Raw genomic sequence first — 18,486 nt, forward strand, 5'->3', positions numbered from 1 at the left:
CATTAGCTAACAGCCTCAAATTACTGCTCATCCTGTCCGTTAGATCATTTATGTATTTAGAAAATGAGCAGTCCTATGACACTTCCCTGTGGTATACCTGATGATATCTTTGTCTCTGATGAACAACCACTGTCTAGAGCAGTGTAGTGGATTCTATTATTTAAGAAGTCTTTGAGCTGTTCATAAATCTGGGAACCTAATACATGCATGTGCATGCTCAGACCCTCATCATCAGTCTGTGGTGGAGCACCATGTGAAATAGTTTCTGGAAATCTGGAATTACAGAATCTGCCTGTTGCCCTTTGTTAATGGTTTGCAGGATAGTGTTTGAGAAAAGGGCGACTAAGTTGCAGACCAGCATATTTTTTAAATCCGTGCCAATTTGTAGGCAGAAATTTTTCCGTATCAATGAAATTTCTTATATTCGAACTCGGGGTATGTTCAAGAATTCTGCAGCAAACCAATGTTATGGATATTGGTCTGTAATTTTAGAGTTCAATTCTTTTACCCTTTATATACACAGAAGTGACCTGCACCTCTTTTCCAGTCACTTGAGACTTAGTGCTGGACGAGAGATGGGCAGTAAACGAGAGATGGGCAGTAAATGCAAGCTAAGTATGGGCCAGTGCCATAGAATACTCGCTGTAAAACATGATTGGGATTCCTTGTATTCAACTTCTTCATTTGTTTTTTCCTGTTAGAAATGCCTGTTACTATGTCATCCAAACACGACATTGTGCATTGGTCAAATGATTGTATGTTTCTACGATCTTACTTTGTGAATGATTACTTAAATTTGAAATTTAAAACTTCTATTATCCTTTTGCAGTCTTTTTGCCACACCTGACTTAATCAACAAGTGATCAGATAGAAGCATTTGAACTGCATAACAATTTTACGTAGGTCTAGAATTTTCCCTGATTCTCAGCAAGATCTTATGTTGGGGTATGACAGTGGAAATTGTTGTGCGCTCCATACATTGATCTTTTTACTGATGTATAAATTTTTGCTACCTTTTACCTGTCATCATTTGTGCATTCCCTTTTGAACTGCGAGTGCAACAGTCTGCTTTATCAGCATTTTCCAGATTGGAACTAAAAGATGCCCATTCATTGTCTGAATGGGATTCTAACAACTGCTTACATGCTTTTTCCAACAAAAATGTTCTCCTAGCCTTCTTGGTGATTTATTAACTTTAGTAACCATTGTCACTATGATGAAATCGTGATCACTAATCCCTATTTCGGGACTGATATTGCCAATAAGGTTGGGCCTGTTTGTAGCTATAAAATTTAAAATATTTTTATTGCGTGTCAGCTGCCGAACTAGCAGCTCGAGACAGTTTTTGGAAAACATGTTCGAAACTGCTTCAAAAAGGCTGTGTGTCCATACTATTACAACAGATCTCAGTCCATACTCTGTACGTTAAAGTCACAGTGGAATTGGATGGAAGGAGAAAACATCAGATAACTAACTGGTGTTCACCTGTTCTTTGCGTCCATATAACTTCACAGTTAGACTCAGTTTCGACCTCGATATACAACAATATTTTTGTTGGCTGCATAAACACTTTGCCTCATATGGCATCTAATCTGTCTTTTCTTTATATAATCCTCACTAAATGTTGCGGACCTTTCTACTCTTGGTTTCATCCAACTCTCAGCTCTGAGAATAATTTGAGCATGACAACTTTCCTAACAATTTACTGTTAAAATTTTTCAGTTGAATTGTCTATAATTTGTACATGGTCTGATTTCACTCTCTCCATCAGCTGGTTAGTGTTCATCACAGGATTTCCAATTACTGCCTAGCCTAAAAAATCCTCATGTGCACTCCACAAGTACTCTGCTACTCGAGTAGCTGCTTCCTTTGTGTAGTGCGCACCTTATCTGTCGAGAGGAATCCCACAATTCTCCAGCCCGTAAAGTGAGTCCAGAAATCTGCAGCCTGCACTGTCACAGAATTGGTGGAGCCTTTGTTTGAGAGCTTCCACTTGGCTTCAAACCAAAGAACCACAATCAATACTATGTTCACTGTGTAATAATCAAACCGAAGAGGAATGGTCCTAGCATACAAACAATGCAGTGGAAAAATAACATGAATTTTGAATGCAAAAAACATGTACACTGTATTAGTCATTACTTGCACATTTGTTTATATGTACGGGAAGCTAAGCTTTGTTTCCCTTTTTTTAACATGGTACTGATGGCATTACAGCACCTTCGTAAATGTTATAAGTAGAGCAGTTTCTGATATTTTAAATGTTGTTTGAACTTTCAATCTTAACTGTCACGTAACGAGTACATCGTAATACCCTTAAAGTACCAGATGTTATATTTCTCACTGGAACCATTTTTATGTTATTCCTAAGATTTTTGCAACCACTAAGTAAGTCTTTTTTGGTACAGAGGCAACAAATCAAAAAATTGAGTCCCATAATAATCTTTTTATAACTGTGCACATTGTTGGTATGGTATACACACAATCAGGTTCTGTGCGAGAGAATGTAGCTCTTCTGCAAGTGACTTGCTATCCAACAGATGCTTATCTCTTTGAATAATTATTCAGTTCTGATTTGTTGTATCTGCCCACATGCATCCTTGTAAATTGCATCATAATGTATGTCAAAGTCAAAGACCAAATCTTACAGAGAACACTTACCATTATTTAATTAAGACATTAGCTTTATGCATTTGTATCATTATCACATGTGGCTCAGATGCCGTTGTGATACCCTTCCACAAAAATTATGTTACGTATATTTGAAAATATAGGTGACTTACTTTTCTCCCTGAGTTTTTAACCCATATTTCGTTAAGTGCTGTTCTCAATAAGAGACTGATATATGCACAAAATGTTAGTTGTATTGTAGAATATTAACTCCAATTGCTGCACTGTCACAATGCTATCATTAATAATACTTCTGGCCAAACATTCCACTCATAATTGCAGTTAGACATTTAATTTTTCTAGTTACCATGTTTTTAATCTACAGTAAAGCTTACTTTCCTTAAGAGATTTTAGTACTTGGATACTTTTTACCATCTGTAAAAGTTTATATGTGTTGTAATACGATATTATGTCACTGGGTGTAAAAACGTGCTAGTTATTTTTGTTTTGAAGTCATAGGGATTTTCGTTCTTTGGTTTCATTTGCAGAATAAGAAGAGAAGCGGGGGAGGGGGGGGGGGGGGAGTGGGAGGGGGGAGGCCAAGGGTGGAATCAGTGTTGAGAAAGGAATTTCTGGAAGCCGTTCAACATGAATTTTTTATATTGTTGCAGGAAGGGGAACTATAGATGTTCAATGAAATATTCCGATTGTCATCGAAATGATGTGAGTAATGGGGAAATGTAACAGAAAATGGTTATCTCACATCTATATATTCCAAAATTGTTTGGTGGTGTCGATTTTTGCTTTGCCTAGAGTTTCTTTTATTATTATTATTATGAGGGTGAGTCAAATGAAAACCTTAAATATTTTTAAAATATTATTTATTGAGCAGAAGTGGTACAAAGCTGTATCACTTTTCAACATTATCTCCCCCACACTCAATGCAAGTTTTCCAGTGCTTACAAAGTACATAAATCCCTTAAGGAAAAAATTCTTTTGGTAGTCTGCGCAACCACTCATGCACCGCGTGGCATACCTCTTCATCAGAATGGAACTTCTTTCCTCCCATTGTGTCTTTGAGTGATCCAAACATATGGAAATCACTTGGGGCAAGGTCTGTTGAGTATGGTGGTTGAGGAAGACACTCAAAATGCAGGTCTGTGATTGTTGCATCTGTTGTATGGGCAGTGTGAGGCCTTGCATTGTCATGTTGCAAAAGGACACCTGTGACAGCAATCCACGTTGCTTTGATTTGATTGCAGGCCACAGATGATTTTTTAGGAGATCTGTGTATGATGCACTGGTGACAGTGGTCCCTCTAGGCTTATAATGCTCCAAAATGACACCTTTGTCGTCCCACAAGAGAGTCGGCATAACCTTCCCTGCTGATGGTTCTGTTCGAAACTTTTTTGGTTTTGGTGATGAGGAATGGTGCCCTTCCTTGGTCGCTCTTTTCATTTGCGGTTGGTGGAAGTGAACCCAGGTTTCATCCCCAGAAATGATTATTGCAAGGAAGCCATCACCTTCTTGTTCAAAGCGCCGAAGAAGTTCTTCACAAGCATCAACAGGTCGTTCTCTCATTTCAGGAGTCAGCTGCCGTGGCACCCATCCTGCGGACACATTGTGAAACTGCAGCACATAATGCACAGTGTGGTGTGCTGACCCATGACTAATCTGTAAACATGCTGCAATGTCATTCAGTGTCACTTGGCAGTTTTCCTTCACTATGGCGTCAACTGCTGCAGTGTTCGTGCCTGACCTCGACGAGGAGCATCTTCCACTGAAGTCACATTATCTGCGAACTTCCTACTCCATTCGTAGACTTTTCTTCTGTGACAGACATGCATCACCCTACTGATTCATCGGTGAATTTCAATAGGTTTCACACCTTCACTATGCAAAAACCAAATAACAAAACGCTGTTCTTCCCTGGTGCAAGTCGCAAGTGGGCGGCCATCTTTATACTGATACTGCGACGGTATGTGTGCATCTGCACTATGCTGCTACCTACGGGCCATTCTGCACGCTGTTTGGAGCATGCTTACCAACTTACAGGACAACGGCTCGAAATTTCGATTTGTTGTTACAAATTTAAGGTTTTCATTTGAATCACCCTCTTATTATTATTATTATTATTATTATTATTATTATTATTATTATTATTATGTTACTATCTTGAAACCAGGGATTCCAACTGGATTTTCTCTGCTCAGATATCATTCACTGTATATTTGAACTTTTGACCCAAGATAAAAGTAAAAAGAAAATCTCAAATATGGGCTGCACTATTGAATTTATCTCCAATTGCAAAGTACTACTACTACTACTACTACTACTACTATTACTAATAATAATAATAATAATAATAATAATAATAATAAATCCTGTGGAGACCCGGGAAAAGAATAGGCCTCCGATGTGTTCTGCCAGTCGTAAAAGGCAACGAAAAGAACAAACCACTAATAGGGCTAACCCCCCTTTTAGTGTGATTAGTTGGTACAGGACAGAACTAATGAAGCCTCGGACAAGCGCTGTCATGGTCGGGGACGACGCTTGAACCCTATGGTGACGACACTGCTAGCCACACGGAAAATGATTTAAATCCAAATAGAGGTGTTTTGGAAGATATGCTTCCTGCAACCACTCTAGAAGGAAAACAAAAGACAGAGGATGAGATAGTCAGATGAAGTTAACCGACACCTCATGTTCTGTTATTATCAAGCAACAAACTTACAAACCAACACAACTGGATACAGATCACAAGTAAACACAAAATTTATTATCAGATACCTAGAATTAAAATTTTTAACAGAACGACAAGTAGCTGATCAGATCTGTGTAATAATAAAAAATAACAGGATACCCCAGTCAGAATGAGAAAACATCAAACAACAAGTACAACAAATACTGGAACAAAATAATGTGCAATCAGAAGAAGCAGTAATGGACTCAAACATCCCAGAGCAAACAAACAAAGAACAACACACATCAATTAAACAATCAGAGGAAAACAAAATCTTAAGACAGCGACCAGAACAAGCACAAAACACCCTTGTTAGATATAAAGAAATTTCAGCTGACGTATATAGAATACAAAGTCACAAATACAGACAATAGACCATTCTTGCATAGACCACCAAATAACCCACAAGTTGAAACAACAACTATCAACACAATCATACACAACAAAATAAATTAAAATACAACTATAGAAGAGTTACAACTACTGGTTTATATAGGAGCTTCACTACACTAAATATACACATTAGGCAGAGATCAGAACCAACCAACACACAGAAGAAACCCACAAAACCAGCATGGGAACACAGGCTACAGATCAGAATAGAAAAATTGAGAAAAGACATCGGACAGCTAACACAATTTATAACAAATGAAATATCAGACAAAAAACGAAAAAAGGTTAGGTAAAATCTCACAACAAGAAGTGATAGAGCAATTAGATGAAAAGAAGCAGAAATTACAAGCATTGGCCAAGCGACTTAGAAGATACAAAAAAAGTGAAAATAGAAGGAAACAAAACCAAACATTCAACACAAACCAAAAGAAATTTTACCAGACAATAGATAACACACACATTAAAATAGACAATCCACCAAACATAAGTCATGGAACACTTCTGGAGCAACATATGGTCAAACCTGGTACAACATAATAGACATGCACGATGGATACAAGCAGAATGCCTGAAGTGATAATTTTGCAACATGAAGTCACCCGAGCAATTAATTCTATGCACAATTGGAAAGCCCCTAGAAATGATAAAATAGAAAATTTCTGGCTAAAGAGGTTCACTCAACACATTCACATCTAACTAATTTTTTTAACTTTTACATTGCAGACCCATACACATTCCCTGATACACTTACACAAGGAATAACTTATCTGAAACCTTAAGATCAAGCAGACACAGCAAACCCAGCAAAATATCGCCCCATAACATGCCTACCAACAATATACAAAATATTAACTTCAGTCATTACACAGAAATTAATGACACATACAACACAGAACAAAATCATAAATGAAGAACAAAAAGGCTGTTGCAAAGGAGCACGAGGATGTAAAGAGCAACTGATAATAGATGCAGAGGTGACACATCAAGCTAAAACTAAACAAAGGTCGCTACACTACGCATACATTGATTACCAAAAAGCTTTTGATAGTGTACCCCACTAATGGTAACTACAAATATTGGACACATTTCCTATACAAGGATGATCCGAAACTACTGGCAGCAACAAATCAACAACTCAACCAATTACTAAAGATAACAGAAGTATTCATCAATTATATAAATATGGCTTTTGGAACAGATAAATGTAAGAAAAATAGCATAGTTAAGAGAAAACACACTAAACAAGAAGATTACATATTGGATAACTATAGCGACTGCATAGAAGTGATGGAAAAAACAGATGCCTATAAATATCTAGGGATAGATAATACAAATATTAAAGAAGAACTAAAAGAAAAATATAGTCAAAGACTAACAAAAATACTGAAAACAGAATTGACAGCAAGAAACAAGACAAAAGCCATAAATAATTATGCTATACAAATATTGACCTACTCATTTGGAGTAGTGAAATGGAGTAACACAGACCTAGAAGCAATACACTCACACGATCACAATGCCACAAATATACAATACATTACATACATTCAGCAACAGAAAGATTCACATTAAGGAGAAAGGAAGGAGGAAGGAGATTTATCGACATAAAAAACCTACGTTATGGACAGGTAGACAATTTAAGAAAATTCCTTATGGAACGAGCAGAAACTAGCAAAATACACAAAGCAATCACTCATATAAATACATCGGCTACACCATTGCAATTTCATAACCACTTCTACTTCCCTTTAGATCACATAACATCAACAGATATGAAAAAAGTAAATTGGAAAAAGAAAACACTACATGGCAAGCACTTGTATCATCTAACACAGCCACACATCGATCAAGACGCATCCAACACATGGCTAAGAAAAGGCAATATATGCAGTGAGATGGAAGGATTCATGATTGCAATACAGGATCAATCAATAAACACCAGATATTACAGCAAGCATATTGTTAAAGATCCCAATACCGCTACAGATAAATGCAGACTTTGCAAACACCAAATAGAAACAGTTGATCACATCACAAGCAGATGTACAATATTAGCAAATGCAGAATACACCAGAAGACATGACAATGTAGCAAAAATAATAAATCAGCAACTTGCCATACAACATATACTAATAAAACAACACATTCCCGCATACAAGTATGCACCACAAAATGTACTGGAGAATGATGAATACAAATTATACTGGAACAGAACCATTATAACAGATAAAACAACACCACATAACAAATCTGACATCATACTCATCAATAAAAAGAGGAAATTAACACAACTAATCAAAATATCCAGAATATACAGAAGAAAACAGGAGAAAAAATTGAAAAATACATCCATTTGGCTGAGGAAGCCAAGGACATGTGACATCAGGGTAAAGTTGACATTATACCAATTATACTATCAACTACAGGTGTCATACCACACAATATCCACCGGTACATCAACGCAATACAGCTACATCCAAACGTATATATACAACTACAGAAATGTGTAATTATTGATATATGTTCAATTACCCGAAAGTTTTTAAATGCAATGTAACATATACCTTACAGTTAAAAGGAAGTCACACTTGATCAAAGTTCACATCACTTTCCATTTTTAACCAGACATAACATCTGAGAAAGGAAAGAAATAATAATAATAATAATAATAATAATAATAATAATGATAATAATAACCCTGCTTAAAAAATGAGCAACTTAGGATTATCAGCTATGGATCATGTAAAGGGAAACAGAAAGTAAGACGCTAAATGTAGATTTCATGTGGGGGGGGGGGGGGCGGCATTTGTTGGTGTGCAAGTGAAAGGAAACTCTTCAATAGTTTGAAAAGTTAGTGTTAATTTTGAGGGTGAAAGTGCAAATATCCAGATGTGGAAAAAGACAGGAAATGTGATTATGACACTGCAACTGCAATGTTTCAAATGAAAGGTTGCACAATAGCACGTGAAAGAAATACTTCGCCAATTGAAGTTTGAGGGGGGACATCCATGAAAAACACTCACTACTTAAAAGATAAACCGAATTCACAATTTTGAAGATACAGCAATGAAATTACCATGTTTACCTTGGATTTGCATTTTCCTTGGAAACTATTCAAGAGATTTCTCCAAAATTTCTCATTTTAGTCTCTTTGCATATAGTAAACTTCTCTCATGAGATTCTTCGAATATGTTGAATAGGAAAATGTTAATAATTTTTAATTATAATTCTGTAAGTATAAAATAAAATTCTTGCAAAATTCCAACGACTTTCCTCCCTATCTCAGCTTACACTCAGAATTTCAAAATTTACTCTCGAGACACCATTTATTAGGTTCATAGAAATAATTGTACAAAATTTCATAATTTTAGCCTTCTTAGGTTCTGAGAAACAGATAGATAAACTTTAAAAACCATAATTTTTGGAAAAACTATTTAAAGTTCAACCTAATGTTTTTTTTCTTAAGTCACCACTTCAGAGTACCCCAGATTTGTACTCGTGGTCCTCTTTCCCTTGAAGGCTTCTCTTCTGGTTTCCTGTATTCTACCTTCTTTCCTTTATGAGGTCTTCGTTTTGAATTTTTAGTTCTGAGATGTGCTTTAAAACTTTCGCTGTCATGAGGGTGCTGGTAACCTCAGAAGTAGGTTTCTCACAGGCCGTGAGTGCGCCAGCTCCCTCAGCTTCAGTTACATTCAGTTGACTCTGTAACAGGCTGGCCTTGCAGGAACCTTACATATGCCTTTTCTGTTGCCTTATGGAGTAACATTGTAATAGTACGTCCAGTGGCCACTAGATCGCAGTACTGATATGTGGGTGCTAGTAATCTCAGAAGCGGCTTCCTCACAGGCCAGAAGGGCACCGACTCCCTCAGCTTCAGTCGCATTCAGTCGGCTCTGAAACAGAATGGCTGTGCAGGAAACCCAAATCTGCTTTTTCAATCGCCTTTCGGGTGACATCATCTGGTACGTTCAGTGACCACTGGATTGCAGATTCATTTACTTGTGAAACACTGCGCTCTGTATGATGTGGTTTTGATACATTGTTTTCAGAGTTAAGTTTTAATTGTTTAGAAATAGTCTTGCGTAGCAGTGCAGCATAGTGATTGTAAGTGGTGGAATAAGAAACTGAAGAATATTTCAGGTAACTATTTCACACATTACAAATTATTCTATAATCACTTGCTAAACACCAAATGTATTTGACACTATTACTTTGCTATCTTTTGCATAGTAAATCGCTCAGTCTAATGGTAGGCCAAAGACGAAATGTGATGGAGATACAAGCCCCGGTCCCCCAATTGGTAAAAAGAGACCGAAAGACAAGTCTGATATCTTGACAGAGGAAGAGCTGTTAAAAATTCTCAATGCTCGTGATGGTGTTATCTGATGTTTGTGATTTGAGTGATGACAATGATACTGACAGTGTACTCAACGAAACTTCCTCACCCAAGCAACAATTTGTGTCTGAGAATGAAAGTGATGAGGAATTGGAAGAAGGTAATGAGCCATCCGTTACACAACCTATCTCTCCTCAATTTCTAGAAGGAAGTGAAAATGAAAACTGGGCTGAAGTGGACAGTAGCACACTGAGGAACATACAATTCAAAAATATGGAAACCTTTGAATATAATGACCTACATTGCCCCCGAGAATCGGAAGAATCTGAAACCTATACAAGTCTTTAGAACTTTCATTGGGGACAATATTCTACCAAGTTCTCTGGCAGCTAATTCACTACCCACACTTTACCTACAATTGAAGTAAAAGTGTTGTTTACAGGGACAACCCGGTCGCTTGAACTATGTCCCATAATCGATTTCGACTGCTGTTGAGCTTTGTCCATTTCGAGGACAATGCAGCTGCAGATAAAAGTGATCATATATTCAAGATCTGAAAACTCCTTGATATGATCCAGAGTAAATTTTGCTTGCAGTATGAACCGGGAAAGACGCTAGGAGTGGACAAGTCGATGGCGCCCTTTCGTGGACAACTTTTATTTCACCATCACATCTCCAGCAAGACCCATAGATATCGAATCAAGGTATTTAAACTTTGTAACCAAGCTGGTTATATTCTGCGAGTGATTGTTTACACAGGGCAGCTATATTATGTCAGTACAAATATAACAGAAAAAGTAGTTTTAGACTTAATGGAAAATTGGCAAATAAGGGACTGACAATTATTACACAAGCGTGTCATTAGCTAGACATTTGCTGGACAGAAATATCAACATCGTAGGTATCCTGCGAAAAAACAGAAAGATTTTGCACCCCCCTCCTCCCCCCCCCCCCCCCTCCCAAATCACGATGTCACAAATAAGAAAGGGCAAATTCATTGGAAGAGTGTATAATGGAATAGTAGTTACAAAATGGCAAGACAAAAGAGATGTGATGTTTCTCACTACCGTATTTACGTGAATGTAATGCACCATTAAATGTAATGTGCACCCCAAGTTTAAAAATTAAATTGATAAAAGAAAGGGAATTTTGGCACATTGCTGGTAGGGTATTTTTGTAATGTTGAAATTTATTTTGCATGTATTTTCATTATTATGAAATTAATTACCTACAAGACTTACAGAGAAACATACTGTAAATTACAGGTGTTACTCATCATTATTCACTAATATCACCATTACTAGAATCCTCTGAAGAGTCTACGTCAGAAATATATTCATTTCCTCTTTCCCTGCCATCCTTGGTGTCGTTCCATAACATGTATTCACTGCCATCCAGAGTATTTGAAATACATTTCTTAAATGATGCATTTACAGGAAGCCGAAACCCAGCGTGCAATAATGTAGCGTGCAGCACTTTTAATTTTTCCTGTCGGAGTCAGTTCATGAGTTGGTTCTGAAAACGATTGTTTGTAATGTTCCTGAATGTAACCTTTGAAAGGATTATTTATACTACCGTCCAGTGGTTGTAATACAGAAGTCATTCCTCCAGGACTAATAACAAGGTCACTGGATAGGCTGAGGATTTTCTTTTTTTATGTTGTCAGTGAGATTACCACGAAATGCATTGGTGGTTGATTGGAAAGCCCATCAGGACAGAGTTCTGACACATTTCTGAGCTAGTCAAGCATAAAAGTTTCAGTCATGTAACCCTTTTCTTGATTCTGACTAGTGTCATCATCAGGAAATAACTTTCATTTTTTTGGAGCCTTGGAGTTGTTTTTCGCTTGAAGATAAAAAAGGGGGGGGGGGAAGTTTGTTCCCATCTGCTGTGATTTCCAAAATTAATGTTTTGCACTAATTTTCGGACCCAGATGTTTTGATGGTAACTTATTTTGTGCTCTTCTTGTCAAACAAGTAATTACGTGGCATATCAAACCAAATTGGAGTCTCATCAGCATTGCCTAGTTAGCCCATTGAAAAATTCTTCTCTTCTTTAAGTGTGATAACATAGCCCTGAAATTCTCGAAGTTTTTTCTCAAACTCCTGTGGAGGCTATTGGCGTATTGTTGTACAGCATCACAGAGATGAGCTTCCTCATTTCATAAAGCGATCAACCCATCCCCGGCTATCCTTAAACTCTTGCCTCAGTGTATTAAGATCTGCAGCCAGCTCTGTAGCTGTTTTTATTATGGTGTCACTGGTCACAGGTGGCCCATTCTTTCTCTTTTCTTGGACAAATTCCAAAACATTTACTTCAACATCATAATGTCTTCCTTTGTTAGGTTGAGTGAATTTCTTTCTGATAGCGGTAGTTGCAAATAATCCCAATTTCTGTTGCTCCCATAAGCAAATGTTACTCTCAACTATTTCGAACTCTCTTCCTGCCCTTCTGTTATCATAATTTTCAGCATAAAGAATTATTTTATGCTTCCAAGTAGCTTCATGCAACATTCTTCTCTGCTTGCCTTCTATTTCGTAACTACCTAATGCAAACACAATGTGAACTACTATGTAGTAGGCCAACAATAATGAAATGAGGTTGAGAAGTACAACAATGCATTGTGGTGTATGGGACAGTACCTAAATTTAACGGAAAAAAGAAAATGACACATTCTATTTGAACCAAGCAACTAAAGAAAATTTCCTGTCGTGGCAGTAATGGTTTTTGTTCTGACACCTGCTAACAGAATTCAGTACTGGAAATATATACCTGCTCTTTTAAGGCGAGTTGGAATGCCTTTTCTCGACCATGTTAATTTAGTGACTTGGCTTCCCTGTATTTGAGGAACCATTGTAGCCATTGGTGTGAACCTTTTACGGGACATTAAACTGTATGTTAAGAGTCTACTGAACTACAATAATTGCATTTCAGCCCTGCTTTCGGAAATACAATTTTTTAATTACACACTTAAAATTTTGTTTACTTTTTTTGTATGTTATCCTAAATAATTTTAATTATACATAACATTATGTTGTTCTTTTAATTCAGTAGACTCAGGATATGTTATTACTCCCAGAAAATTTGAATACTCTACTCGAAGTGGTTTCGGAGATTTAGGGTTAAATGCAACAGAAAATGTAAATTTTCAGGAACAGCTTCTACAGTTTCTAAAGACTGTAACTCACATAATATATGCTTATGTTTTTATTTTTAGTCACTTAGCAGCACCCTGATCTTTTTTCCAAGTTTTCTTCTTTCTGGGCTCCCTAGTGGCCAACTGTGCTGCATACTCTGCTGTATCAGTGCAAATCTTGTCCATCCGTTGAAGTTGTCTAATGCAGTTTGCTCCAGGATTAAGTCCCATATTCTGTAGCACTTTCACCCTACCAATTTTGCCATCATTGAAAGCAATAACGGCATCACTAACCCCCCCACTTTAGTGTCTTCATTCCAACAAAAACATTTTTTAATAAGCGAGTCCATATAAGATTATTGAACGATTGATTGGGCTTTTGAGTCTGACATGCAGACACTTTAGTAAATCAGGATTTTCCATGTCTCTGTAAATAGGTTTTATGATATCCATGACTGCTGCTGGGATAGAATGTTTATGGTTGCATGAACTGCTTGAGCACTGGGCATTGCATTAATTGCACCATGAATTAGGTCCAGGAGGGCCAAGGTGGTGTACTGGTTCTTCATCAGTTGACAGTTTGTGGAAGGAAGTAGCCCATACTGCCTGCTTCATTTTCAACAAATCCTCAATATTATTTCTAATGGCCATCCCATAATACTGCTGTAGTTCATCAATCATTTTGTCTGTCAGCCTGCCTCTTATGGTTTTACCATCGGGAAGTGTCTTGTCTCTCAAACCTTTGTTTCAACTTCCTCAATCTGGAGCCCATCCTCTTCTGGACATGATCAACACACACTAGTTTTGTGATAATCCTCTCACCATAATGCTGAGTGGCTACTGCACTGTTATTTGATTTTGAGTCTCCATCGCCTAAGAACTTAGTGTACCACATTCCCCTTTCATTCACAGATCTTCTCAAAATTTCAATAACTGCAGAGGCCTCCATACCACCACTTGTTCCATCATAATTTCTGTCACAGATATGCCCATCTTCATTCCCTGATTTACACTTATAACAATGTTTGATTAAAATCTGGAAATCTGTTACCTTTCCAGTATCCACACTGGTCACTGTAGCAACAGAGTTCTTAGAACTGTAGCCGTACTTCTGTCAAGTGTCATCAAAAGCGACTGGTATGTCAGTCATACCATAATTTATTTCGACAGCTTTGTTTGTAGCACCCTTCATTGACTCACATGCAACAGATTCCACAGCAGCTCCAATAAATCTTGCATACTTCTAGATTTTGGAAGGTGGGCATGGTATATTCATCACCGCATACATTGTTTCTGCTGCAGTGTGTCCTTTGCCAATAGCTCTCAATCCATAAAACCACCTAACATTTACTTCAAAAAAATTGTCTTTACCCTTATCACAATTCCAAAATATGTGAGTATATTTACAACTGACACAATTAATAAGTTTCCTGGCTAGTTCATTTAATACCTTACTGTCTTCATGTAAACTAACTGGCCCTCCACATATTTTACAACACGCACGTTCACCTAACACCCTTGTTAAGATGTGTAAATCTATCAGAATATAACCTAACCTTCCATTTACATCATTTTAGTCTTGAGAAAACTGTGTGTCACAACATTATGTTTTAATCTTCAAAGCACTGCTGGGTGTTTCTCTAGAGACTGACGAGTTTGCCTGTATTTCATTATCTGTAACTTTACACGCCACATGTTGAACATAGTGTTTCCTTTTATTCGAAACTCTATTATCATGAAACCCACATTATCATGAAACCCACATTTCTTAAATACACTTCATTTTGGCATCATACTTTACTTTTTGAGAGATTTTGCAGTCTATTTGTCTTTTCCTTGGAAAAACGTTAGCACTTCGACATTCAAAGCATGTTCATACACTGTTTTTGACAGTGCTACCAATACAAACTGATAATTTAATCTTTATAACACAGCAATCCACAGCCTTCTATATAAAAAAATTACCAATTTTATTAGATCTTGAAATAATGCACATAAAAATTAACATTTTCAGCTGGGGTAGATTATATTTAAGAAAATAAAATAAAGTACTTCCCATGTGAGTTTATAAGTAATATACATATATTATTTTATTTGGAAAATTGCAAATGTTAAAATGAGATAAAAATCCGAAAATGTGAAATTCCCCCCCCCCCCCCCCCCCATTCTAACTCCCCTTAACTTGATAACTAACATCTTACCCAATTTACATCTTCCTTTCTTTAATTCACCAATACCTTATCTATATTTTCTTGCTGGAGTTTTAATACATGTTTAGATACTTCAAATCACGTAGGGTAAGCAATAGTGGTGAACGATTCAAGTTTGTACAAAGCAAGGAATCAATGTGTCAGACCAGATCTCAAGTTATTTTTCACCACTGAGGAAAACAATAAGATAGTACCATAAAGTGGCGTTTGAAATTGTTCTGAACACAGCCGTAGTAAATGCTCACTTTGTACAGAATATTTACTGAGACAAATATTACTATAAACAATTTTAGGGAGGAAATAATCATGAGCCTCTTGGAGAACAACATCTATACACTGACTCCTAATCAATCTTCTAAACTTTTCAAGAGCCATACTCTAGTAGAGACCATGCAGAGAGACAAGTGAAATAGAAAAATCCAGAAGAGGTACAGAAGTTGCTACTTGAAGATTTCAAGAGATAAAGGAACAAATGAAGTGCAGAAACTTGTAGCAAAAGCGATCACAATATGTAAGGAATGTCATGAATTTGTTTGCGTTTTGTTTTTTTTGTAAGAAAAACAGTTTTTGTTCCTATGTTTGTATGCTGTTTATTAAGTACACCTAATAAATAACAGTCAGTTGGATGCATTTTCATGTAAGTTATACCCTGTTTCTTTATCACATCCTGTAACAAAGTGAGGTAGCCGGCACCCTCAAGGCTTACAGTGACAACCTCTTTGAAGCTTATTTCACTTCAGGGCCCTCTTTTGAAGCATTTTGAGCTTTCATACATTTAGGGTGCGCTTCACAACATTATAACATATTCAATATGTGGCTGGAATATGTATATATCCCCTGGGGTGAAACAGTCCTGTAAGCCGAATAGCAGCAAAAGTGTTAAATCTATTTTTCTCAAGAAGTCAACAGTGAAATTTCTTGTTGTAAAACCAATTCTCTGAAATATCTTCATCTTCCCTACATTCCTATCATTAAATACAAGAACTGCGCCATAAGTTGCGATGAAAATGTGATTTTATGGTATTGTTTCCACATGAGTGAATTTAGAGAATATTTGAATTCTGGGTTTTGCTGTGATCACATTTTTTGTTTTTAGAAGTTCAGGATTCACAGCCTTATTGATGCCTGCTGTGCAAGTTTGCTTGAAAGTAATCTGTGGAATCATTTTTCACTGAGCTGGTATTAAAGTGTTGCTTCAAAAAGTGGGAGTGGCAGGAAAGTTGCATCACACATTTTATTATTTTTAGGCACATTATACACGATTTCATAATAGAAACTTGGGGAACGTATTGTCTATGAGTTCTACTTATAAATAAAATATAAATTGAAAATTTAAATTTTTTGGTCAATTTTATGAACGTCACTCCCTTAAAGTTTTGTATGGGTGGGTTCAGCGATTTACGCAGTGAAATAATCTAGCTATTCATTACAGGATTACAATTGCATAACAACTGCATCAGGTGAACAAAAACAATTTGGTATCTTTCTAGTTTTATGTGATCTAGCTGTAATGCAAATATTTTTGTTTACATTCCCAAATGGGCAATGGAGACCAAATGCTGGACTACTTGGATTGTCCAAACAACTGTATAGTAAATAATATAGTGTGCAAATAACATACATGTGGCTGTTGAAAAGGAGCAGTGCAGTGATTTCTCTTTTCAGGAACGAGGTATAAGCTTTTCTGCTGGTTTCTTCTTAAGTCATTGACGGTTTACAAAAGTGACTGCGACAACTTTTAATTATATTATTTTCAACTCACTTGTACATGTCATTTTGAAATTGACGATTTATAATCTGGGAGGGGGGGAATCTCAATTGCAGGCCACATCATGATTTTCAAGACAAAATTTAGGAATAATTTGGTACTTAATCATTGACTAATTACTTTTAATAGTTTTCACTATTGTGACTATTAAATGTAAAAAATATGTAAGCATTAGGAAAACAAACATTATCTATTTCCTATATTTATTCTTTATTTAATTATGTTATATCTGTTTCAACCACAGAAGTCTCCCCTGCTCCCATTTACTCAGTATTGTCACACAAATTTTGTTTTACCTCTCACCTTCACATTTTTTGCTTGTGTTAGTAATGTAGACCACATACAATGTCTGAAAAGATTTCGAAAGAGGTTATCACATTTTCATGTATTGAGTTGTTTAATATGATGTACATGCTCACAGCAGCACAAGAACACTGGTGCCTATTCCAAAAATTTCGAAGGAAGAGCGTCGACACTTGTTTGCATTGCGAGTGGCCCAGGAGGAAGAAGAGGAACGTCAGAGACGACAACAACAGGAGCTCTGGCGTCAAAATGATAGCCAGTGTATGTCTTTGAGGCTTGATCCCAATGTTGTTACGCCAACAAATGGAAGTTACCCTTGTTTCTTCGATCCTTCTACTAATACATGGCAGCCACTTCCACCACAAGGTAACTACATCACATTCTTAAAAGAGGATGCAAAACAAAATAGGAACATTTTAAAAAGTGCACATAAATAACCTGTGAGGTGGAGAATATTTGTTGAGATATAAATATCTGAAACAGAACTGATGCACAAAATTGGGAATAAATATTAGATTTTTAGTTTTGGAAACTGGCAAGTTTATATTTGGAAGAAAAAAGTTAACAGAACAACTATGATTGGCAAGGGAAAATGTGGTCACAGCTTTATAATATTAAAAACAGTCAAGAGAGAGAACATTAGGTTATACCTCTTTCTATATAGGTTTATGAGTGGTTTCCTCTCTCCCCATTGGAAAAGGTTCTTTTAAACTTACACTTCCATTTTATCATCAGCAGAGGTATTTTGCATTGTTTTTATAAATGCTCTCAGGACAATTGGGAGGGAGGGCGGGGCTGAATGTTAAGTTTGTGAAGCCAGTTACAATTTACTGTTCTCCAGGCATTCTTGCTATATGAGGTAACAAGCCATTGATCATTGTGTAATCTTCATTTTTCTTTCCACTCACTATTTATGAGTTTTCCTGGATTTTGAAGCTAAAAAGTAATAATAATAAAATTCCAATGTAGTCCAAAAAAGTAAAAACG

At 36.6% G+C, this 18,486-nt stretch overlaps 1 protein-coding gene across 5 annotated transcripts in view; it reads left to right on the forward strand.

Moving 5' to 3' along the window:
• Positions 1-18,486, forward strand: part of LOC126335445 (uncharacterized) — a 226,621-nt gene that overhangs the window by 138,792 nt on the left and 69,343 nt on the right. For 3 of the 5 annotated variants that reach the window (XM_049998735.1, XM_049998738.1, XM_049998736.1), the window contains one exon: positions 17,621-17,865. In XM_049998735.1, coding sequence (XP_049854692.1) covers positions 17,621-17,865 — 245 coding nt within the window. Of the gene's footprint in view, positions 1-17,617; positions 17,866-18,486 lie in introns of all 5 variants that reach the window. The other 2 variants (XM_049998734.1, XM_049998737.1) reach the window with 1 other exon arrangement.

Source organism: Schistocerca gregaria, chromosome 2 (genome assembly GCF_023897955.1).
Source record: "Schistocerca gregaria isolate iqSchGreg1 chromosome 2, iqSchGreg1.2, whole genome shotgun sequence".
In the NCBI taxonomy this organism is placed as follows: domain Eukaryota; kingdom Metazoa; phylum Arthropoda; class Insecta; order Orthoptera; family Acrididae; genus Schistocerca; species Schistocerca gregaria.